General features: G+C 48.7%; 1 protein-coding gene across 10 annotated transcripts in view; it reads right to left on the bottom strand.

Annotated features, from left to right (window-relative positions):
• The window catches only part of TACC2 (transforming acidic coiled-coil containing protein 2), a 256,831-nt gene that overhangs the window by 3,981 nt on the left and 227,756 nt on the right, over positions 1-25,094 (bottom strand). For 5 of the 10 annotated variants that reach the window (XM_063670346.1, XM_063670345.1, XM_054503819.2 and 2 more), the window contains 8 exons: positions 23,984-24,099; positions 22,447-22,618; positions 12,966-13,109; positions 12,467-12,543; positions 8,495-8,538; positions 1,742-1,902; positions 1,389-1,495; positions 880-1,000 (listed from right to left, as the gene is read on the bottom strand). In XM_063670346.1, coding sequence (XP_063526416.1) covers positions 880-1,000; positions 1,389-1,495; positions 1,742-1,902; positions 8,495-8,538; positions 12,467-12,543; positions 12,966-13,109; positions 22,447-22,618; positions 23,984-24,099 — 942 coding nt within the window. Of the gene's footprint in view, positions 1-879; positions 1,001-1,388; positions 1,496-1,741; positions 1,903-8,494; positions 8,539-12,466; positions 12,544-12,965; positions 13,110-20,015; positions 20,106-20,969; positions 21,111-22,446; positions 22,619-23,983; positions 24,100-25,094 lie in introns of all 10 variants that reach the window. The other 5 variants (XM_054503818.2, XM_054503817.2, XM_054503823.2 and 2 more) reach the window with 2 other exon arrangements.

Below are 25,094 nucleotides of genomic sequence, written 5' to 3'. Positions count from 1 at the left end.
CAAAGGAGGACAGCCAATCCCCTGGGGCTGGCTGGGCGCTCCTGGAGTAATAGAGGTCACTCGGGAGGCACATGGATTCCTGATGCCAACAAAGGATGCCCCATCACTGCCTATCAAGGCCCAAAATGCATAAATCGTGCTGCTAACCCAGGCTGCTGGGCTGGTGGACGCAGGGGAACCCCAAGGCTCAGGAAATTGACTGGAAGGAGGCTGCACATCTGGAAATCCTCTCCTTGAGAAACACATCCAAGGAGGGAGGCTGGCCCTCACTCACACACACGCAGTCTCAACAGCCCAACGCTCAGAGGGGCCCTCCTGGGCTGAGGGACCTTCTTATCTGGACACTCAGGGAGACAGTGCTCACAGTGGATGGAGGGGTGCCAGATCCAAAAGCAGGAAACCCGGGCACAAGCTCAGCGTCCTCGGGAAGATCACCCCTGTCCCTGGAACTAGAGGCCACCTGGGCGCCCTTCCAGCCCTGACACTGCCCATGTTGTGCATCAGCTGGCCGCCACTGCCAGGGCCTGGTGGACACCCCATCCACTCACCAGTAAGCATGCCGGATGCAGAGGTTCAAGGGCTATGCCTAACACATTGTAGGCGCTTAATAAATATCCAACAAATAAATGAATGTTGAAAAGGAATGAAAATGGCAGTAAACACACATGCAGGCTGCAATTCCAGGAATGGTGGAAAGCAAGCTGGTCTCAGGGCTGGCATGAAATTGGAACTTCTAGAAGGAGCCAAGGGTATGCTCATGAAGCATGAACTCATCTTCAGGAGCAGCAGTGGCCAGGGAAGGCCAGCCTATCTGGACTGGCCAGCAGCACAGAGAGCAGCAGCCCGGCCCACCTGGAGGCCACACCCCTCCCCTATTACCTTCTGCTCCAGCGTCCTTTCCAGGGCGTCCACTCGCAGCTGCTCCTTCCGCAGGCTGGCCTGGTGGGCGGCTTGCTCCTGCTGGGCCTTGCCTCGAACCTGAGCAATCTCAGCGTTGGCCCTGCGGAGACAGGGAGCTCGGAATTATCACTTTTTTTTGTGGATCACTAGAGATACCTCCTGCTTCCCAGCTCCAGTCAGGGAGAGTGGCCTGGTCTGGCTCCAGCTGCCACCAACTGGAGCTGGAGCACAGGAGCACATGAGAACACCAAACCCAATTCCATTGCCATGAGACCAAGGTGCCAGGGCACCCTGGACATTGCAACACGCATCCTCCACTGATTAAATGATGCCAACTGTGTGTGCCTTCTCACGAGTCTTATTGAAACACACACTTGGATGATGCCCCCTTTCCAAGCCAATGTCACAGGCGCTGCCAGAGATCCCAGCCTGCCTGGGTAAGGGCTGCTGGGAGGCCCCTGGGAGCCACCCCCAGTGGCTAACGTTACCTGTCCAGTTTCTCCTCCGCGTGCACCTTCAGGGCCTGGTACCTCTGCTCCTCCTTCTTCACCCGGGACAGGTACTCCTGTGCACATCTCTTCAGCACCTCTTCATTCTGACAAGGCAGGGCAGAGGACAGGCATCAAGCCCACGAGAACAAATGCCCAGCAGTGGTGGGAACCCCAGGAACTCTCAGATGCAGGTGTAACCCCAGGTGGCCAAGTCAGCCTCCCCAGCCTGCATAGACTCCCTCCTCGCAGATGGCTCAAGACCGACTTCCGGAATCCTTCCTGCTCCCAGTGCTCCCACAATCTCTCCCAACCAGATCCTCCTCCTCCACGGCCCCCAAACTCAGCCCCACCTTTCGGAAGCCTTCTAGGACCTCCTTCATCTTCTCATATCTCCTGAAGAGGTCGGCCAGAGACTTCTCCACGGAGTTCAGGTCGGCCAGGGCTTGCTCCTTCTCCAGAACCAGCTGCTGCACCGTCTGGTGGGAGACCGACTTCTCTCTCTGTTCATCCTCTGGCAGGAGAGACCAGGAGCCAAACGATGGAGCCCAGAAAGTCCAAACTGGGTCTCTGGGGCCTGCAGAGGCCTCAGATGCAACTCAGCCTCACCAGTGGGGGCATCTCAAACCCCAGCTTCTCCTTGGGACGAACCCACGCCCCAGAGCCCTCCCAGACTGTCTCTAACAGAACAAAAACCAGAGCCCTGGCTTCCCAGACCCGGGCCTATGCAGCCTCGCGTGAGGTAGAAATGAGCCATTACTATTGCTTAACCTGATCAGTGCAGCCCCTTCACAGGTCTATACTGGTGTCCCTGGTGATTCTATGTGGTTGTTGACAGCAAGCAGACAGATCCGTAACGTAAAAAAGAAGACATCAGCTAGTGAATTTTATGTTGGGACGATTAAAGGGTGTGAGGTCTGGGCTGTGAGGGATGGGCTCTCCTACGTATCAGGACATAGAGGAGGTCTTTGGAGATCCTTAACACATCTGGAAACCCAGAACCCAAAAAACTGTCTCCTCTGAAATTCCATTCACACAGGCACAGATAGCGTCTTCGATACAGCAAGTGCCGTAACTCCAAGAAACATGGAGCTATTTCCGTCAAGGTTCATTTCTCAGTGATGTACAATATAATTCAATGTTGGCTCAGTTCCGAGTGGCTGATCCTGGTGAGAGGAACCATTGTCCTCTGCCCCACCTCTCTGGCCCTTGGCCATCCCAAGCTAATAATCTGCCCCAAATATCTAGAAAACATATATTTTTAGATTTGGGGCACATGTGCAGGTTGGTTACATGGCCATACTGTGTGACTAATGTGGGGATACAGGCTTCTAATGAGCCTGTCACCCAGGTACTGAGCATAGTACCTGAAAGGCAGTTTTTCAACCCGTCTCCCTTCCTTCTACCCCGACTGTGAACTCCCCAGTGTCTTCTGTTCCCATCTTTGTGTCCGTGTGTACCCAACGTGTAGCTCCCTCTTATAAATGAGAATGCTCAGTGTTTGGCGCTCTGTTTCTGCATTAATTGCCTGAGGACAATGGCCTCCAGCTGCATCCATGCTGGTACCAAGGACATGACTTTGTTCTTTTTTATGGCTGCTTAGAAAATCATTTCTACATTTAATGGGAAAGGCCTTCTCTGACTACTCTACACGAAACACCCCTCTGTCCTCTGTGCGGATCCATCCCTGGCCCAGGTGGGTGAGGAATCATTTGCTCTCTTGGTGACAGCAGAGTGGGGAAGGGAGAAGCTCCCACTCAGAGCTCCTGGGGAAGGAGCTCAGCAGACCTGTCTTTCTGCCAGGCCCTCGTCACTGGGGAGGGGGCTGCCTGCCACCTGGAACGACTCCGAGGGCTGGCTGCCATAGACAGATCACATCTGGAAATAACAACAGCGGGAGCCAGCGCTGACTGGACCCTTCCATGTGGCAGGCGCCCTGCTGACTGCTTTAGGTGTTGACTGTTCCTAAGCCAGCACTCAGCAGCCAGACCGAGCTTCCTAATGTGCAAACCAGGCTACCTCACTCCTGCTCAGAGCCCCCCCAGTGACCTCCCTCTGAAACAGAAATAACATCCAAATCCTTGCCCGCATGCTCCGCCCTCTACCATCCCTGGCCTCTCCGCTCCAGCCACGAAGGCCTCCAATGCCCCAGGGGGTCCCGCCCCAGGGCTTCCAGGGCTCCCCAACATTCTCTCAGGGCTCTGATCCCATGTCACCTCCCCAGAGGTACTGGAAATGGCTCCTCTTCCTCTAGAGTCCTTTATTTTCCTCTTTGCAGCAGCAGCCACCCCTTATCATTATATCAGATGTGTGCATGCATGTGTGCACGTGTGTGCGTGCGTGCCTATGCTGGTGTATCAGCGGCTCATCTCCCTGATGAATGCACGCTCTGTGAGGGCAGGCACCAGAGTCCGTTTTGTCCACTTGCTCTGCCCCAGGGCCTAGGACAGTGCCAGGCATACAGGATGTCTTGATACATGTCCATGCGACGAGTGAACAACTTAGAGCATCACAACCACCCGGGCAGCTTTTCTTACCCTCATTTTACAGAAGATGAAACAGAGGGTTTGAGAAGCTAAGTCACTGTTCACTGAGAAAATGGCAGAGCCCAAACCCAAGCCTGAAGCCGTGATCATAACCACGTCTCTACATGGGCCCCATGTAATGACAGACCTTGAAGGATGCAGCTCCCTTAGTAGCAGGGAGATTTTGTTGTGTGAGTTTTTTTCCCTTAGGTTCTGGACAGATCTGCATCTTGCCATACATACCCCAGAACTAGGCACACTGTTACCGTGTGGTGTGGTGGGGTCATTTCCTCGGTTTCAGCTCCGTTCCTGACATAAGCTTGCTCTAAAGTTCTGACCTCTTAGGGTCCCAGCGCCTCATTTTCAAAAACTCTCCCACGTGAGCATGGATTTATTCAGCTGAAGGGCTTGTTCACACGCAGGCTGCTATGCTCCACCCCACGGCATGAGATTAGGAGGTCTGGGGTGGGGCAGGGACCCTGCTTGGAGAACCACTAGCCGTTAAGATGGCGAATGTCCTTCCCACCTGTCTCAGCAATCGTGGGACTCCTAGAGCGCTCACTACCATCAGTCCAGAGCTGCCCAGGCCAGTGGCTAGGAGCCTCTGGAGTCTGACTGCCTGGGTTCGAGCCCTCACTCTAACACTTCCCATATGAGTGACCTTGAGCAGGTTTTAAACTCTCTGAGTCTTGGCCTCCTTGTCTAAAATAGGGAAAAAGAGCATTTGTATCTCCTGGCATTTGCAGGAGATTAAATGAGAAACTGTATATAAAGCCCCCAAGAAGGAGGAAGAGTCCCGTATTGGTAACCCATTATTAAGAGCCTCACTGTCCATAATAAACTCTGTAACCCCTGGAATCAGAGCAACAGTGTCACAGTGGCTTGCAAAGAGGGAGCTTTTTAACACAGACAGAGATAAGAATTGCCAGCAACTTGCTTGCTACACCCACACTCCTAAAAGAAAGGGCCTTTCAACATGTCTCTAATAATCAAATGCTTGTTTTTATTCTTGGAATTCTGGCTGCTTCCTTAGTTCCCAGCACGCTCTATGGTGTATATTCTGGGCTGATCTGAGCCCATGTGTATGTTTCACCTGACTTGGTAAAGGAGCTGTTTACCAAACCAAGTCCCTCTGATTTCCTGGATCCAAGATTTCGCCTGCCTCGGGTTTCTTTTCCTCTCAACCTAACCCTTTTTAAAAATAGAATTACCCCGTTCCCAGGAGACGGGGGAGGCAAGAATGCTTCACAAATCCTTTTGTACGTGACAAACGCAGTTAGGTTCTTCAAATCAGGAGAAAGACGCCCTACACTCAACAACAAAACAATGCTCCTGAAGACTTTTCTGGCTTTTTCAGGCAAAACATCATGAAATCATGTGGGGGGAATGCAGCAATACACAAGGCAAAAATAACAAAAATAGAAAAACAAACAAACAAAGGGTTGCGATGGGCAGGTGTCAAATTAGGGGGAAAGCGTTTACTTACCAGGCTTGCCTGTTTGTTTTGCAAGCAAAGGGCAAGAAGCAACAGAAAATGGAAGCAAAACAGATAATCAGGGCAGTTGTTAGAAAAGCAGAAAAAAATCAATTGCAACAACCTGGAATGCAGAAAGCACGGAAGTCTCTTTTTGTTCTGAATTCTAAATAATCACTATTTGAGCTTAACAAGACATATCCTCTCTGGTAACATTTGCTGCGAATGAATAGCAATGGCAGGACTGATGTCACGCTGGTGTCGAGCATCTGTGAAAGCTGAATGGAGCAGAGCCAGAAAGAGCTAGCACATGTGGGCTGGAGTTGGTTTGACTTCAAAATACGACTACAGTCACGGTGGTCCTGAACTGCCAATCTCTCTGAGCCTGAGTTTCCTCTTTCACAAGGGATGCTGGTTAAGTGAGTGAAAATGGAAAGAAAAGCATGGAACCCAGGTGGGCCTCCTGGGCATGTTACCAAGCATGGAGAGACCCTGACCTGAACCATGCCAGAAAGAAGGCACGTCTTGCCCACAGCCACAGTGAGTCCCAGCCATGCCTCAGCCCCGTGCTGTCTTCCACAAGGACACAAGGACCTTGAAATCTATGGTGACCTTAGTCAATGACCTGCAACAGTGGCCGAAGGAATGACAACCACAGGCCTGTCATCTTTCTGATGAAAAAAACCTTGGAATGACAGAGGACGGTCAATGGGTGAACGAGGATGGGGATCGGGGAACGGACACACAGTGAGATGCCCCTCTGTGTGGCAACGCTGCTCCCAGCCAGGGAAACTGGAGGGGTCTCAGGGGCCACCCAGAGAGTACCCCAAGGACAGGAAAATGTTCTAGGGGATTGTGTGTACAGCTCTTGAAGAGAGGGCCCCTTAGGCCAAACACATGAGGTCTGGGAGCAGGGGTGGGGATGGGGGGTGATGTGTGGCCCTGATCCCTGGAGCCAGGGTGAGAGAAAGGCAGGTGGCATTCTCTCCAGGGCTTGGAGGGAACTCACACTGCCTAGGATGGAAAAGGTCCTCACTGCTGTCACCTGCAGATATTCTTCGAGGAAACCGTGGGAGTAATCTTTCTGTCATGACAAGGACAGGGCATTTATGCCAACTAGAGAAATTCTCCACTTTTAATTTTCAAGAGGGAATGTCTGTTTATATCAACTTCACCAGCTGAGCAATAAAGGATGGCTTGGGTAGCCTCCTCTCAGGAGCAAAAGCTCACACCCTTTCCCCCGCATTTCAACATTTACCAAAATGTCATCACCAAGAGCAAAAATAAAAGTGTATGGCTCTGAGATGGAGCAGGATGTTTCCAGATGAGCCATGGAGGGCCTGAGTGATGTTCTCAAATCCCAAGACTCCAGGAGGCCAAAAAGTTGTGTTCTACTTGCCAAACACTGCATAAGGAAGACATCAATCCCTTAGCCTGACCATTTTTGCCAGCATTTTCAACTCCAAGAGTTTTTTTTTTTTTATCTTATCCATATGTGTTCATAAATTCTTCTACCAATTTAATAAAGAAGTTTCACTTTGATAGAAAGCATGCACCATGAGGCTAAACATGAATGGGCTTCTTTTCTGGGTGAAATGAACTTTGTTACAATAAATCAAAATTGAAGCTCCTTTGAATGGAAAGCACTCAATTGTTGGCCTCTTCACTATTCCTGAGGCTACTATTATATTTATCTTGGGACAAGCTAGAGGTGTTATGTGACTCATACATCCATATGTTTGGGGGTGGGGGCCAGGTGCCAGCACAGTGTCAAACTTGGACACATGAAGTGTGGTCTGCAGTGACCTGGAGTTTTTACTCCATATATCCTTAGAAGAAAAAAAACTGGTTATCGGGCCAGGTGCAGCGGCTCACGCCTGCAATCCCAGCACCTTGGGAGGCCGAGGCAGGTGGATCACTTAAGGTCAGGAGTTCAACACCAGCCTGGCCAACATAGTGAAACCCCGTCTCTACTAAAAATACAAAAATTAGCCAGGCATGATGGCAGATGCCTGTAATCCCAGCTACTCGGGAGGCTGAGGCAGGAGAATCGCTTGAACCTGGGGGGTGGAGGTTGCAGTGAGCCAAGATCGTGCCACTGCACTCCAGCCTGGGTGACAGAACGAGACTGTCTCAAACAACAACAACAACAAAACTGGTTATCATGGGCTGGGCATGGTAGCTCATGCCTTGTAATCCCAGCACATTGGGCGACCAAGGCAGGAGGATCGCTGAACCCCAGAAGTTTGAGACCAGCCTGGGCAACGTAGCAAGACCCCATCCCAAAACAAACAAAAAATGGATTATCATAAACCTAAGCAAATAAATTAATTAATTAATTTAAGAAAGCATCCCACAGCCCTAGTCATAATATGATTTCTGAATAGTGACCATTAGCATAAAAACTTGGGCTTAGAACTTCTGCAAGATCTTTTCTCATTATTTAAAAAAAAAAAGAAAAGAAAAGAAAAAAAGGCCCAGGGATGTACAGCTCATAACTTGAGGCCTTCTTTTATTGTGGGCCACAGCAAATTTGTCAGTACTGACTGCCAGGGACTGTGTTAAGAAGGATTCCGAGGCAGTGTCCAATCTCAGTGAGAAACAGTGCTGGGGTCAGTGAACAGAGCCTGCCATGGCCACGGGAAGAAGGAGGCGGACAATCACGCCATGGTCCACTGCCCTTGTCCTTGGGTCCTTGTGGAAAGACTGAGGTGTCATTTGAGTCTAAACTAAGTTAGGGTCTAGGGATTTGATTCCTATTCTCTCCCACAAGCAGAAAGAAAAAAATCCCCCAAATATCCCAACCAAAAGGAATCTCTTTCCCCACGAGGTAGACAGTCCTTGGCTGAGTCAGACGGTGGCTGGCAGGTGACTGCCATGGCTTCCCATGGGTGTGAATAATGCTACGGCACAGTTCAGGGGGGCATTACCAAGAAGCCCCAGGCTCTGTCCTGGGGCAAAGCCATATTTTCTGGAATGCTCTGGTCCCTCCCTGAAAGGCTTCACGCTCTATCAGAAACCCACTCTGAGCCTCCTATCTTCCAAGGCCTCCTCATAGTTCAGAAACCTCAGGGCCGACCTGAGCCCCCGCAGGTCAGGACTCCTACCTATCATCTGAGCGATGGTCTTCTCATACTCGGCCACTATTTTCCTGTAAGAGAAGTAAAGACACGTTGGAGTCACGACAAAAGAATGGTTTTCCATCTCACACAGCTGGACGCCACAGCCTGACCCATGTCCAGCAGGGCCCCGACTTCCAGGGTCACCTTCAACGTCAGCCCTCGCCCTGCATGTTCATTTTCCGGGTGCATGACTCTAAATATGCCACTCCCTTGTGCAAAGCCTTCAACACCCCTCACTGCCCACTAAGAAAAAAAGTCAAACCAGGTAGAGTGGCACATGCCTGTAGTCCCAGGTACTGAGAAGGCTGAGGCTGGTGGATTACTTAAGGCTAGGATTTTGAGACCACCTTGGGCAACACAGCCAGATCCTGCCTATACAAAAATGAAAAAAGAATTAATGAGGCATGGTGGTGTGCGCCTGTAGTCCTAGCTACTCAAGAGGCTAAGGCAGAAGGTTTGCCTGAGTCCAAGAGTTTGAGACCAGCCTGGGCAACATGGTGAAACACCGTCCCTACAAAAAATACAAAATTAACCAAGTGTGGTGGTCTGCGTCTGTGGTCCTAGCTACTCGAGGGACTCATGTGGGAGGATCACTGGAGCCCAGGAGTCTGAGGCTGCAGTGAGCTATGATTGAGCCACTGTACTCCAGCGTGGGCAACAGAGCGAGATTCCATCTCTAAAAAAGTTTAAAAATTAAAAATAAAGCCAAACCTCCAGCCCGACAACTGAGGTCTTTGCAACCTGGGCCCAACCTCCCTCATCCATCTTACCTCCTTCCACACCACGCCACGAACACAGTGACTCAATGAGAACCAAAGATTTCTTGTTTGCTCTCAGCCTTCTCATCCCCATGCCTCTGCCCATGTTATTCACTTCCTTTCTATTTCTACCCCTCATAGTCTGTTTCTCAAGGTCCAATTCAAATGCTGTCTCCTTCAAGAAGCCTTCCTTGATTTCTCTTTGGAACCCTATCACCTTTTATCTGCATCTTCTTCTAAAGCATCTCATGCATCTGGCATCATTGAACACAAATCTCATCTCCTACTGGCCCAGAGTAAACTTCTTGGGAAGCCTCAATAAACACTGGCTGCACAAAAGCACTAAGATCCCCTGTTTGTCATACTGCCTCCCAGCTGTCCCCAAATAGAAGGACTGACGTGTGAAGACGTCCTTCCTCCAAAGCCAATCTGCTGGAAGAAACTTCTCAAAAAGAATCAGGGGTTCACCTACATTATCCAATAATTATTCCCCACAGGAGAACCAAGAGCGGATAACTGTTGAAGATCCAGGACCCTAACGACAGAAGACCACAGAGACCCCCACCCCGGTCAGGAGGCCTGGGCTCCCACTGAGCTTGCCCCTCCCAGCTGTGTGGCCCTGAGCACGACATTCACTGAAGCTGCGGGTGCTCTGCTTACTCCTTGGTAGAGTAAGGATTTTCCTAGACCCCACCTTTCAGGGCTATGGGAAATTCAATAAGGGTAAAAGGAATAATGAAGGTAGAATGCGTTCTGCAAAGTCTAATGCTGGGTGCCTGTCCTTGGCTGCTCAACCTTGGTCCCAAGGTCAGTGTCTCACTCCAGAAGGGACTCCCAAGAAAGGTAACCATGAGATGAGCCCCCGAGGGTTCTTTCCGAATCCTACACAGGGGCAATTCTGTGTTTTCTGTCATTAAACAACACCTCCTTGCATCTCAGAATCACCAAGCTGTTCTAGATCTTTGAGGCTGCCCTGTCTAAACTCATCAATGCTGAGGACACAAGGAGGTAAGGGATGTGTCCTTTTGGAAGCGTGGAGAGACCAGGGACCTGAAAATACCTTAGCTGTGCTGTTTTTCCACTTTACCCTCACAATGTCCCTAAGAGGCAGTGCTCTCACTGTTCCCAGCATTACTGATGAAGACACTGGGGTGGAGTAAGAGTGATTCAGAAACTCTTTCAGAATCCCAAGGCTGCCAAGTGGCAGAGCCCAGATGTGAATCTAAGCATCAGACTCTGCAGCCTTTGTTCATAATCCTTCTGCTCTACTCTGTTGAGGCACTGTTATTTACCCCCATTTTCAAGTTAATAAGCAAAGTGAGGCAGAGTTAAGTAAGATGCCCCGGCGTGGCTGGGAAGCAGAGCCTGGTTTTCACGTAGTCTAGCTCCAGAGGCAGACGGGCTGACATTTGGGCTACCAAATGCTGGCACATCTGCAACAGCTGGTGACATCTTGAAATCCTACCACATCAGCTAGTAAATGGCACCTCCTGGGGGCCCCTCAGTGGCACGACTTCTCAAACCACGAATAAGCACTCCCCAGGCACCAAGAAGGCAAAGCTCCCAGGAGGCAAAAGAAATTAGAGACAGAACTTCCAGCGTTCCCAGGTGCCGTGCCTCATTTTCAGTGCATGTAAAAAAACTAGAACCACCCATACCCCCGAATAAGAGAAAAAACAAAGAGGTTTAAAAATAATGCAAATGCAGGGCTTTCATTTGAATCTGAAATAGCACACTAGGCTCAATGTCCAGAGGTGGTTACAGGGAACCATCAGCAGAAAGAAGGAACGAACAGGAGAATTTTCAGGAAGATCCTACCATGACCTAGAAAACGCGATATGATTATCTACAGTTCGCTTTCTGCTTAAAATGGTAGCCAGAAATGCAATTGATTTTGATAATAAACTAGTATCGGGGCCGGGTGCAGTGGCTCACACCTATAATCCCAGCACTTTGGGAGGCCAAGGCAGGCGGATCACCTAAGGTCAGGAATTCAAGACCAGCCTGGCCAACATGGTAAAACCCCATCTCTACTAAAAATACAAAAAAAAAAAAAAAAAAAAATTAGCCGGGCATGGTGGCAGGCGCCTGTAATCCCAGCTACTTGGGAGGCCGAGGTAGGAGAATCACTTGAACCTGGGAGGCGGAGGTTATAGTGAGCTGAGACCGCACCATCGCTCTCCAGCCTGGGCAACAAGAGGGAAACTCCGTCTCAAAAAAACACACACAAAAAAAACTAGTATCGGCCATTGTACTTATGTACACTATACGTGGTGACTATATTTCTATTACAATATACCACAAATAAAAATAAATCATTTAAGCTACAGTCAGGAAATATCCTAAATGTTTGTCCACAGAGACTGTTTAAATTAATTATGTTATATCCATACAATGGACCATTAAGCACCTGTTAAACAGAATGAGGCACAGAGGAATAAAAAATATGTCAAAGATATGCTATTAAATCTAAAAAGAGTAGTGGGCCAGGCGCAGTGACTCATGCCTGTAATCCCAGCACTTTGGGAGGCTGAGGCGGGTGGATCACCTGAGGTCAGGAGTTCGAGACCAGCCTGGCCAACATGGTGAAACCCTGACTCTACTAAAAATATAAAAAATTAGCCAGCCGTTGTAGTGCATGCCTGTAATCCCAGCTACTCAGGTGGCTAAGGCAGGAGAATCACTTGAACCTGGCAGGGTTGGAGGTTGCAGTGAGCCGAGATGGCGCCACTGCACTCCAGCCTGGGCAACAAGAGCAAAACGCTGTCTCAAAAAAAAAAAAAAAAAAAATTTAAAAAGAGTGTAGAATAACGTATACTGCACGCTCTCATTTGTTTTGGTGAAAAAAGAGGCTGTTTACACTCATTGTTACATTTGTGATGAGAAATGGAAAATTCTTGGAAGGATCCACCAGAAACAGAAGATAGTCACCTGCGGGTTGTGGAACTGGAGGCTGAGTGCGGAGAAGATCTGTTTTGCATTGTACATACATTTATTTGAATGCATTCTTTAATTCATCTGCATGCTATTTTAGTAATAGTAATAGAGTAAAAATACTTTTAGAAAAATATGAACCGTGTGTAATAAAGGGAGAACTTCCACAGAAGACACTCTTCTGTGGACCACGCCAGCTCCAGTCATTATTAAACCACAGGTAAGCATCCCTCAGGCACGAGGAAGGCCCAGCTCCCCAACTGACCTCATTTCCATCACTTCCCGCCTGCTTTCTTCATATTTATCTTTCCATTCTGAGACCTCTCTCTCCTTGGTTATGATCTAGTTTCAGAGAGAAGAAGAGAAAGGTTAGCCCCAAATGAGTGAATTCGGCTCTGAGCAATTCACAGATCAAGAAAAGGAGACGGTGAATAAATGTGGAATGAAAACTTCCTACAACAAACCATAATTACATTCAGAGAACTTCCCCGAGCATAAAAAAGAAAGCAGCCAGATATCAGACTTTCATAGTGCCCACTGGGGAGCAACTGAAAGGGGCATGCTTTTTGTTGTAAATTCAACAAGGCCAAAAGGCCCATTACACGATAGTGTCTAGGAAGATCAAAACGCACGGTTTGCCACACATCTTTGCCTGCAGCGTTCAGAGGACAAAGTCTGTCTCCAAAGACTCTGGCTTTGTGGACCACGAGCATACGTATTTATAAGTGGCAGGAAGAGGATAATTACACCACATGCCACGATACCTCTGCTCTGGCGATCTGGAGGGCAGAGTCCAGGTCGGGCTGCTGGAACAGAAGGCCTGAAGGCTTCTCCACCTCGGCGGTCCCGACGCGGGAGTACAAGGCTGTTTTGGAGATGGAGACGTCTGTTGGGTGAGCAGTCTCTCTCTGTGGAATGGTTTTTAATTAAAAAAAAAAAAAAAGTTAGCATTAATCGTATGACAAAGAGGATTACACTCACCCTCTCATGAATGGGCCAATTGTATGGTTTTGAAACAAAGAACATCAAAAGTATGAGAAAGTGCAAAGACTGATGAACAGGGAAATGCCGAGTCCAGTCTATGGATGGAGATCTATCATTCTGCACCTGGGCAGGCAGACAAAGGGGCTAATGGCAGAGGCCCCTTAAGCTCCGAGGCCTTGGAGTCCAGCATGTCTGGTACCTGCTTATCTCTGCCATTTATCACACGCCGAGCCACTTAGGCACAGCGCCTGAGAACCCAGGGCACTATTCAGCAGCCTCCACTTCCCAAATGAGAGCTCAATGGTGAATAATGTTGAATTCTAGTCTACGTTTGCCTAGTTTTGAATAACCACAGATTTGATCACTTTTGTAAGACTTTTTACATTTCCATTTTGGGGGCATTTGTTTAGCTCTGTTTGAAAGGATGTGAGTCACACAAAGCTTAAAGCCTACTGTAGTTGTCAACCAATATCACCTTTGGCTAGGTAGAGTTTCTGGATGTAAGAGTTATGTTGGAGTTCTGTTGCCATGAAGTCTGTTACGTTAATGGGAAAATTAAAAACTGGGTCAATGACAATATCCACATTTGCTGATTAGACCCTTAACAGGTGGCGTGATCCACCACCCCAACCCACCCAATTGATGTTGGTTTGAGGCTTTATAGCCTTTCGTGGAGGACAGATACTAGCTTCCCACAGGTGAGGAGGAGTCTGTGGTTATTCTTTTTCCCTTTGCACAAAATGCTAGGCAATTTGCAACACAGTTGAAATGCGGTGTTAGCAGCATCATCGACCAGCACAGCCGGGTTGTCAGTCTACTTCTACTGCAAAAGAAACATCAAACCAACCACACTCTCAGTCCTATGCATTAACCTCATGGCGCTGTCATGGCTGCCCAGCGAACCTCTACCCTAGTTGTCAATACTAGAGTGCTCTAACAGGCAGAGCAAGCTGCTTCTTCCCTTGGGAAATTATGAGAAGAAATTGAATGGTGAAAGCCTACCACAGTGTAGTAGAGAGAGGGAGGTCTGGGGAAAGAATGATGAGGGCTTATCAAGGACAGCAGGTAAGATTAAAGAGCCAACAGTAACTGGGAAGGGGGAGGACCTAAAGGTACCTGTGCAGAATTTGTCTCTTCCACCACAAGAACAGGCATGCCTACCCTATGACAGCATCAGGGAAAATGAACCCGAGAAGGGAGACAGCTTAGAAAACTCAAGAAGTTTAATGGATAGGACCGGAGATGACTGAGTTAGGACCAGTTAGTTAGCCGTATACATGCATGGTGAAACTATATAGTTTCGGTTGTCCTGGAAGATTAAACGTCTGTTGCCTGGGTTTCATGGCCCCTGCCTGGCCTTGCATACTTGGGGTGACCCTGAAGCAGGATCCAAATGATCCACTGGCCAGAGATGGAAGTACACAGTCCCCTTCAAGCAGACCCCAGAGACTCGCTCATGTGAGAACAGGGCAGGCTCAGGCCCTCAAGAAGTCCCCGTTTTAAGGACGCTTGACCAGAATACACGTTAATAGCCCTCAGCAGAGGCAGGCTGACCTCCCAGAAGCAAGGGCACCACCAAGCCACAGGGCCAGAGCCTCACATGCAGGGGTTCATCTCTACTATTGGAAAATGGTTTTCACAGTTCTGCTTGTCATGGGGGAACTTCTCAGGAAGTAGTCGAAAAAAGACACAGAGATCAAGACTCAATATTTGTCCTTATGGAGAAAGTTCATAAACACACAATTCTGAAAAAAATTCTGGGCCGTGTACGGTGGTTCACTCACACCTGTAATCCCAACACTCTGGGAGGCTGAGGTGGGAGGATCCCTTGAGGCCAGGAGTTGAGAACAGCCTGGGTAACATTGTGAGACCCCATCTCTATAAAAAATTTTAATAAAAAAAAACTGGGGGCCGGTTGCAGTGGCTCACACCTGTAATCCAAACACTTTGGGAGGCTAAGGCAGGTGGATCACTTGAGGTCAGGAGTTCAAGACCAGCCTGGCCAACATGGCAAAACCCTGTCGCTACTAAAAATACAAAAATTAGCCAGGCGTGGTGGTGCATGCCTGTAATCCCAGCTACTGGGGAGGCTGAGGCACGAGAATCGCTTGAAACTCAGGAGGCGAAGGTTGCAGTGAGCTGAGATCGCGCCACTGCACTCCAGCCTGGGTGACAGAGTGAGACTCTGTCTTTAAAAAAAAAAAAAAAGGGCAAAAGATTTTAAAAGGAAAAACAAAAACTGTTCACTTTTAAAGTCAACAAATATGTGTGTGTTTTTTTAAATAAGCAATAAAATTTCAAAATGAAAACAACATCAGTCACCATCAAACTCAGCGTGGACCTTCTGAAGATGAATAAAATGGAGAATCTCAGAGACTGGGCCACAAGGTTTCCCAGAATGAGATTCAATTCTGACCAAAATAAGCAGGCTCCCTGCAGCGCAGGAGAAAATTGATTTAATTAAAACTAACTTTATCATACTGGGCAGAAACTAAATATGACTAATGAAGGAATTAATTATCTTTATGCTGCCTAAAATCCTTTGTAAAACAAGAAAGGGAATGAAAAAAAATCAATAAAATAATGAGGTTTCTAAGAAAATGCAAATGGACACTACCATGTAGACTGTTCACTGACCCCTTCATCCCAGCCACCTGGTGTTTTCAATAAAGGAACAGATGACTTCAGAGCCCTCTTGAATTACTGCCTGAGTATCTGCGTGTTGATGAAATTCATTGTGTACACTCTGGTTTCCCCTTACAACCAAGAATTGTTTTTAACAGAAATTGATAGTTTTGTCTGTCGCTGATATTTTAAGATCAGACATTTTTAGATGAAGCTTTGTTTCTCTCACATAACCCTCACTTGCTACTTTATAGGGGCCAAAAAAGCCACCAGAACCACAAATTGAAATGTGAAATGGCTGTGATGCAGGAGGCATGGCCTTTGTAACCAATTTCCAACCTTCACTCCACTGAAGTCCTGCGACCTGCGAGAACCTCTGGCCACTGTCACCCACTTCAGACCTGCAGGCTGTGCCTGGGGTCCTTCCTGCTGGCAGCTGAGGGTGGCATCCTAAGCCCCCTTGTCGACAGTTCCCTGCTGCCAGACATGGAGGGGAGGGGCTGGCACTGTGTCAGGATCCCTGTCCCCTGGAGCAGAGAGAGGCCAATTCTGGGGAGAGCACCTGCACATCCGAGGCTGGGAGAGCCATGCCAGAGGGGCCACGGAGGGGTGAGGCCAGGAGTCAGGATGAGCTAGGGAGATGACAGCCACCTGGACCAAGGCCACGGTGCATGGACACAGGCCTGGTGCTCAGAGGGTGCCCAGGTCATGTGCCGCCACCCACGCAGGAGAGTGGCCTCCGCTGGGTGCTGCCCCATCCAATTCGGACCACAGGCGGTCCCCAAGCCCAGTAGGAGCGGGGATCATGGGGAGGCACTCAGCATCAGGCCTTATGCCACTCCCACAGATGGCACCACCGGCACCAGCCAGCCGCTCCTGCCCACCGAGTCAAGACATAGCCTCCAGGCAATGACCACAGAGGCTCCAAACAGCCAAATACACAGGTGCTCGCGAGCTGGTCCTTGTCACTCCTCTCAGGCTGTACTTGTGGCTTTTGGGCATCACGTCTCCCTCCTTTTGAACCTCGGCTCAATGTGTGTGTATGGGTGGGGGTAGTCTGTGACACAGCGATAGAGAGGGAAACACAGAGCATGGTGGCCCCAACTCCTTCTCTTGCTCATGTAAGCTCCAGGCATCGGCCTCTTCTAAGACAGGACTGAGGGGCCACACCACTCAACCGCCCCGGGGGCCTCTTGCTAGGACTTGCTCCCTTCCTGAAGCTTGTTATTTGTATGGCCTTGTTCCTAAGGAACCCAGACACACCCTTCCGTCTTTATATTGGGTCCCCCTAATCCAGAAAGGCCCACAGCCTGCGACTCTTGGAAAGACACCTGGACACAACATTCGGGTTCTATCTGGCGTGGCTAAGTGTTAAATTCAGGGCTCCCGCACCACAGTTCCAGCGACCTTGGTCAGGTTCACTCCCAGGAGGACACAGCCAAATTCCGTTTGACCAGAAGGATGTGGAAGGAAAGTAATGGTAAGACTGCAGCCTGACACCCCAGCCCCTAAGGACTTTTCCTTATTTCTCACATTTTCTAACTGAGACAGAGAAACCCCACTGCAGCTCCTGCAAGGCTGACTCAGCTCTCCATCAGTCTAGAGAGAAATGGACGTCAAAGCTGCTCTAGGGAACAACCGGAAAATCACTCCCCACTCTAGCTCATGGTGATTTTCATCCATGCAATATGATATTTTTCATTCCAAGTGATTTCATCTTTGTGCTAGCAACAGCTTAAGACCATGCTGGCAAAATGACGGAGCTGTGTCACCTACCGCTGAAATATATGGCCAGAAAAAAAGGCAAATTGGATATACAGCTGCTGTTTTCTCTTCCTATGCATCAGGAGTTTCCAATGCAGCAAGGAACAATCTTTCTATATGAAAAAGAAACCCACAGGGACCACCTTGAGGTCAGGCCCATGGACCACCCTCAGGCTGGGTAGCTACAGGAACACCCTCTATTTTCCACAGGCCAACATCACCAGGTAATGCACTTTTAAACAAAAGCAGTACAAGTTACTCTGCTAGAGAAAAATGTTCCCTATATACTCCAAGACAGTCACAGAATACTCCTTTGAGCATATGCCTCTGAAATAAAAGAGGTGGTTTGGGCTGCCTCTCCGACCCATACACTATGAACACACATGACTCTATTTTCTAACTCAGAATTGGGGCACATATTCTGAGAACAGCCAGTAATTGACAAAAAGTCAACTCCTGGCCATTATTTGCCAACAGTCGTCTCTGGCTGCTCTCCAAAGGAGACGGCAGGGGGACCAAGGCACTCAGCACACTCCATATCCACCCTGAGCTACTCACCAAACATGCTCAATTCCACCTCAAACTCTGGACAGGAATACATGGTACTTACGATGGCCAAACTGCATACAATTCATTCTGTCTTTAGGCCCCAAGGATGTCTAGAAAGAAATCTAGCGGGGGGAAAATCCTCACTGCTTCATGCTTTCTAAAAATCTTGCTTTCATGGAAACTCAACCTAAGCTTATGGTTTGGCAACAAGAACGAGGACATCCCCAATCTGTATTGACATTCTTGTTCCTGCCCTGGGTCTCGCTGTTCCCAGCCTGCACACCCACAGTGTAAGCACCTACTGTCTCTGGGAGGGGTCTCTCTTTTGGGTATGGCCAAGGAGACCTCACTGGGGGGCCCTCAGGGCCGGAGCAGCAGCCAGAACTCCTACTCCTGTACCAAGGATGAGAGACACAGACCTCACTGCCCCCCTGCAGATGAGCTGTTACTCCAGGCAGGCAGGCCAGGGGCTCCCATTTGTATTTTTTCAATTAAAAGATAGGGGCTCACTCTGTCACCTTGGCTGGAGTGCAATCAAGTGATCACAGCTCACTGTAACCTTGAACTCCTGAGTTCAAGCAATCCTCCCGCCTCAGTCTCCCGAGTAGCTAGAACTACAGGTGTGTACCACCACACCCAGCAAGGGGCCTCTCACTTGGAGACCTGAGTTCTAGTCCCCAACAAGCTGGTGAATCACTGTCAAGTGGCTCCATCTCCTATCTGTAAAATGGGACCCGGATCCACCTACCGAGGAGAGATGCTGGGAGCACCTGATCAGGTAACAGAAGCAAAAGGGAAGTGTCAACTAATAACAGCAGCTTTCCTTTATCACACACCTACTATGTGTCAAGCATGGTGCCACTCTCCGCACACCAGACATCTATCATCTTCACAGCAACCTGTACACTGGCTATTATTGGCCTCATCTCATGAACGGCAATACTAAGGCTCAGAGAGGTTCACCTACTTGTTCAAAGCCACAGAGCACAGTCTGACACACCAGGTTCATCGGGCTGTCCAACTTGGGGTGGGGTGAGGGGTGGGAACAAGGCCGCCCTCAGAGACCAAGGTTTGCATGGGCAGTCCAGGGGCAAACACACGTTCTGCACGTCATCAGCAACTCATTCAAATTGTTAATAAAGTTACCCCAAACTTGGAAGCCAGGCAAAAAGATTTCTGCATGCCCTGTCAATGTCATACTCCATGCTAAAACTAGGAATTGGGAAACTCCATGGGCCAAATGGCCCACTGCTGTTTTTTGTAAAAAACAAACAAACAAACAAATAAATAAAGTTTTATTGGAACAGTGCCAGACAGTACGGCCCACAAGGCTGGAAATACTTATCATCTGCACTTTACAGAAAGGATTGCTTAGGCCTGGTCTAGAATATTATCAAATGTCTTGGTTTCACTTACTATGCACTATTGATTAGGGACTCATCTCAACAAAGTCAGATGTTAACTTGCAGAAAATAGAAAAGTTGCAAATTATGTTTGTTCAATAGAGAAGCAAATGGTATCTGTAGAAAAAAAAAACCCTCAAAGATCATGATTTTGTTTTGCTCTGTTGAATCAGTGCTAACCAGTTTTCTAACCAACTTTGCCGTCTTAGGCTAGCCTTCTTTACCCTACTGACCCATACATTGGTCTCTGTATTCTCTCCCATTTAACCAGCATTACCTTCCCACAGTTTAGCATTATCGAGTTAAATGGATCTTAGCTATATGCTCAGTGTGTATTTATGCAAGAGTGACACTTTCAGCTTTTTGGAAATGACCCTTTGCTGGACACCGATGATGCCCGTCTGGTGGATGGTTAGCAAAGCAGCTTCTGGACCCCAGCGGCACACATGACATTCTCAGGAGGTGGCGCACGCGGCAGCAAACCGGTACCTTGGCATCCTGGTGGCTGCGGGAAGCCAAAGCAATCTGCCTGGCCAGCTTCAGGGCTTCTATCCGCATGATGGCAAACTCTAACTCCTCCTGCCCACAGGGAGTGTGGGCAAACCGCAGGGAAATGCATCAAGACAGACGTCAATGGTTTCCACATCCGAGAAATGAACGTGCCACGAAAATGTGTCATGACAGGCACTCGGGAAAAACACGCGCTCCGCCTTTCTCTCACAATTAGCACCTCAGCAGATCATGAAATAAGCATTTAATTTCCTTTTCTAAAAATCACCCTTCTGACTGTCAGGAAGTATTGTGCAGTTGAATACCAAATGATTTGCAAAATGGGATCAAAATTTTTTCTGTTCTCTTTTCTTTGATTTCTTTCCCTTTTTCTTTCTTAAGGTAAAGTTGGCCAATAGTTTCCATGAATGGAGCTGCATCTCTCAGATGGCTGTTAACAGTCTCTCTAGGTTTGCTCTGAACATCCTAGTCTAGAGGATATCAAATTAAGTTGCCAAATTTAAAGCACAGAGTAGATCATTGTTTTTGGTTCCAGATGCAAGACTGGGCCCAGATGTTATCTCACTGGGAGTCTGAGATAACCACGTATATATAAATAGCTTGGCTCAGTGGTGATCTAATATTCTTGGTTCAGTGAATAAATCACAGAAACTGCTTTGGGGGCTATCAATGCTTCTAAATAATGACTACTTGGGCCCAGTTTGTAAATTGAAATAGAAATGGTTTGTTCAATATGTAATCACACAATTTATATCACTTTGGTATCGTGGGTAAAGAACGTCACATATACCATCCTTTGAGGGGAAGATATGTCACTGGGAACGTTCTCGGCAGTTCCTCATCAAATCCTGCCTCATTTCATTTGGGCCTCAGGGGTTCATTCTCTACTGAGGTTTTGACAAACTCCCAAAAGGTCACACGTGGGCTACAAACCTGCAGTTTCTGAGCGAATAGTGGGGGGTTCTTTTCTGCTAAGTCGGGCTCCAGATAGTCAAGTGCACCACAGAAAGAGGCGGGGTGAGCTAGCCTGCTGAGGAGGGCGTCAGCAGAGGCAAAGGAGCCCTCGGGAGCTGTCTGAACGCCGGCAGAGAGGAGGACACACAAGAAAAATAGAGGAGAACAGAGAGTGATATTGATTCCAAGCAAGGGCCACGCAGCCATTTGCTGGACATTTTTGCCTTGAGGCTAAAGAGAGAATCAATTAGCTGCCATTACTTGTGGTTACATCTAGACTAATTCCCACATGCTAACAATGGACATCTTGAGATTGGCAGACCCGGCCCCCTCCCCAAAAGTGCAGCCTTCAGTGTCCTCCCACCCCCACGCCACCCTCACTCCCTGGTTGGTGAGTGGGAGCTAGCTAGTGGAAGGTGAAAGGCCAGTTAGCTGGTGGGTTTTCCAAACATAACATAACTCTTCAAGAAATATTTTCAAATATATATATATATGAAGTAAGGTTTTGGTAAAGGTCATTTTCTAAATCACGGAAAGATGATTTCAAATGAAAAAGTGTCTTCTGATAGATCAGAAAGACTTCAGAATCAGAAGCCAGCTTTGTAGAAGGTGAATCATGGACGTGTGCTTCAGAGTATTAATGTGAGAGATTGATTCACATCTAGACCCTCTTTTTGCTATTGTTCTTCAGTATCCACCCCAGCATCCAACTGCCAGACACACAGTAGGTGCTCAATAAACATTTGATGCATGAGAGAAATGGCCTACTAACACAGAACAACAAAAATAACACACTAAATCAAGGGCTTCACACCTGCTTGGGGATTGCTGGGCAGGAGGTAGAGGAAATAAAACTAAAATTCACCTAGAAGGATGGTACATTTCAGATGGGTGGAAGACCGTGGCATGGGCATCACTTACTTTGGGGAATGCACAAGGCCATGTGACATGTGTGCTGTGCAGGGACTGGGGGGTAGGTGAGACCCTCAGCTCAGCTCTATTTCTCTGCAAGACCCCACAAGGCTTGGGGAGAGGAAGAGTCCTGGTCTTTGAACAGGAGAAATTCCCATCACTAAGTCCCAGGAAAACTAACTGTTTCCCAAAAAAGGGTCCCCTGCCCTCTGCCATCAAGGATGAAGTGGCAGAGGACTGCTTAACGACTGCTCCAAAGCAACAGTCTAGTCCTAAGGGGCAAAAAACGGAAACTAAATAACCCTGAAGGCATATAAAGTACTTAAGTGGGAAACGCAAAACCACACTGGTGGGAACAGAGAACCTGACCCTCATCCTCATGGTACGGGATCTCCCAGGTCGGCTTCTGTGGTCAGGGAGTCAGGGTGGGACCCATGGCAGGTGCCAGGTGAGTGTTGCTCTGAAGGCCTGGCCTTCTTGGTGATAATACGCAGCTGGCCCACACCTCATCCCCTGTGATCTGGGGCCCTCCAACTTTACTTACAATTTCAATCGCCTCTGAAGGGGTGCCCAAGCCCATGGCCTCCAGTTCCTTCTGGGAGGATTTCTCTGGCACCTGCAAGTGTGACTCTTGGTTAGGGGCCAGTCCTCGTGGGACAGGATGCTGGGTTTTTGCAGCAGTGTTCACAAGGGCTTCAGTCTCTTCAAAACTTGACCTGGGGGAAGCAAAGGGCATCTTTCTTTAGTTTTCTCATTGGGAAACCCACTGAAATCAACCAGGATGCCCTGACCAAGTCAATATCACAAGGAATCCTGGACTTCCAGAGGGATATGGGCCAGGTCTCCAGTGGCCATGCAGCCATGCAGCCTCTAGGCTGGGCAGTCACCCCAGGACCGAGTGACAAGTGAGGGGCAGAAGTACAGATACCACTGGCTACAGACCCGAGCTCTGGAGTTCAGCAGACCACCAGCTGCTTGGTTGTGGACTCTGGGAAGTGATTGGGTACCGTGCCCTCATTTCCTTCTCTATAAGATGGAGACAATGGACCTCTCTGTGAAGATTAAATGAGATGCTGCATGCCTGTAAAGCACTTAATGCAGTACCTGTCACCTGGTGCCACTACTGTTTTAACAACATAACCCCCATCATCATTGTTCTCACCACCCTGGGCAGCCTGCAGAGTCTCTTTTGTAAGTTCGAGAAGTCAGTGCAAGCACTTTCACTCCTGCTTAAAGGGGCAGGCAGACAAAATAGGCTGGTCCAAATCTCACAGCAATGCCCACACTTACTTGATCAAACAATGCACTGCTCCAAACATCAGCCCTCATAAATGCAAACATGAACAACCATATCAATAATGTACATTTACCAGACACTTGAGGTGTGCCAGGTACTTCAACAAGAGCTTTACACACAGCATCTCTCTGGAAGACAGAGTGCCCTCTCCCCGTCGCACAGCTCGGGGATGCTCTGGGAGACTGATAGCCTCCTTTAATCTTCATTAAATCCCTGCAAGGTCCGTTTCATTATTACTTTTACTTTACATGCAAGGAAACTGAGGCCCAGGAGAGCCAAGTACCTCACTACAGGTCACACAACCAGGAGGAGGTACAGGTGGGATTCAAGCTTTGAATGCGGGGCCACAGTGTCCCTCTTTAGAGAAATGATGGAATAAAGTGTGTGTGTGCACTGGGCGAGATTATAGGGGGTAGGACACACAGTCGACTGCTGAAGGATTTCACTTTAGTCCAAAGGGTAGCCAGTAATAAAACCAATGCGTTTATGTCCCTGTGGACATTCAGAGAGACTGAAGTGTGGGCTGGCCAGGCACTGTGGCTCATGCCTGTAATCCCAGCACTTTGGGAGGCTGAGGTGAGAGGAGCCCTTGAGCCCAGGAGTTTGAAACCAGCCTAGGGATCATGGTGAGACCCTGTCTCTACTAAAAAAAAAAAAAAATTATGTGGCGTGTCAGCTGCCTGAATCTATGCACTGAAATGAAGTCAAAATAACAGCATGAAGGTGCTCAGAGGCTTTAGAACATCCAGCATGATGTGTGACTCTCTCATCATGGAAGTCATACCCTGAACACGGCGTCGGGGACTCTGACATGCGGACGGGAGATGACTTGACAGGGCTCTCCTGAGAAGTGTCAAACATAAGGTACAAGGCCTGCTTCTTCGGGGCATCATCGTCCTGCTGCAGGGATCAAAGTCACATATCAGCTTGGGTACAGTTGGCCTGAACGTGCAACTGAGATGAAAACTGGAGCACTCATCAACAGAGAACAAATAACTCATCAGGGAAAAGCCTTCATTGTTCTGGAGCCCCCAGGAAGGGAGGAGGAAGTGGGGCCTGGTTAGGAGTGAGGTGGGGAGGGAAGGAGGATGCAGAGAAAGTACAACTGAGTTCAAGTAGGAACGTGGCCGGCAGAGAAGACGCCATGGCGTTGGTGAGCTGGACTTTGCTCAATTCACCAACATTTACTGAGCATGCTCTCTGGGCCAGGAGCTGTGCTGGCCACTGAAGATAAACAGAGAGGTAGGGCAAGAGCCCAGACTTGGGCTGACCGTAGCTGAATGAGCCCAGGGCAGGGGCAGGGCCTGGAGAGCAGCTCAGCCAGACTAGAAACAGGGGCTGTGGGATGCCAAGCCCTGAAATGGAGACTGACATCTCTCAGTGATGGGAAGACCTTGAAAGACCCCCTCCACATGCCCTGCCGGGGTCCCCAAATAAGTCCCTGCAATGGCCGGCAGGTATGCTGCTCTGCACCACCATGAAATCTCTGGGTGGCTCTGCTGTTCCCGGGCAGGGCATGCTCCTCACGAAATTCATCCGCAAGGCCTGCCAACGCATCAGGCAGTGGGTGGTGGCACAAGAGGAAGGGGCCCCTTGTGGTTTCAATCCATTTAAATCAAAGATCTCAAAACACATGACAGTTCCCCTTCAGCGGTAAAATGTCTCACCCTCAGTATTATGTATATGGCCTCAGCTACTGGGGACACAGTTGTGGCCAAAGAGCTAAGCTCTTTAAGCAATCCACCAGGGGATGATGACAAAGCCCACAGCTTTACTCGGGGAGCTGTGATCTCACTGATGTGGCGCTTGAGTTAAGCCTGTGCATGGGGACATTCTCCTACCCAACCTTCAGGTCTAACTTACAGCAATCTGCAATTTGGAAGCAGTAACCCCGG

The sequence above is a fragment of the Pongo pygmaeus genome, chromosome 8, assembly GCF_028885625.2.
Source record: "Pongo pygmaeus isolate AG05252 chromosome 8, NHGRI_mPonPyg2-v2.0_pri, whole genome shotgun sequence".
Classification (NCBI taxonomy): Eukaryota; Metazoa; Chordata; class Mammalia; order Primates; family Hominidae; genus Pongo; species Pongo pygmaeus.
Note: the sequence above shows the minus strand (reverse complement) of the source record. Positions and strands in the feature narration are given on the sequence as shown.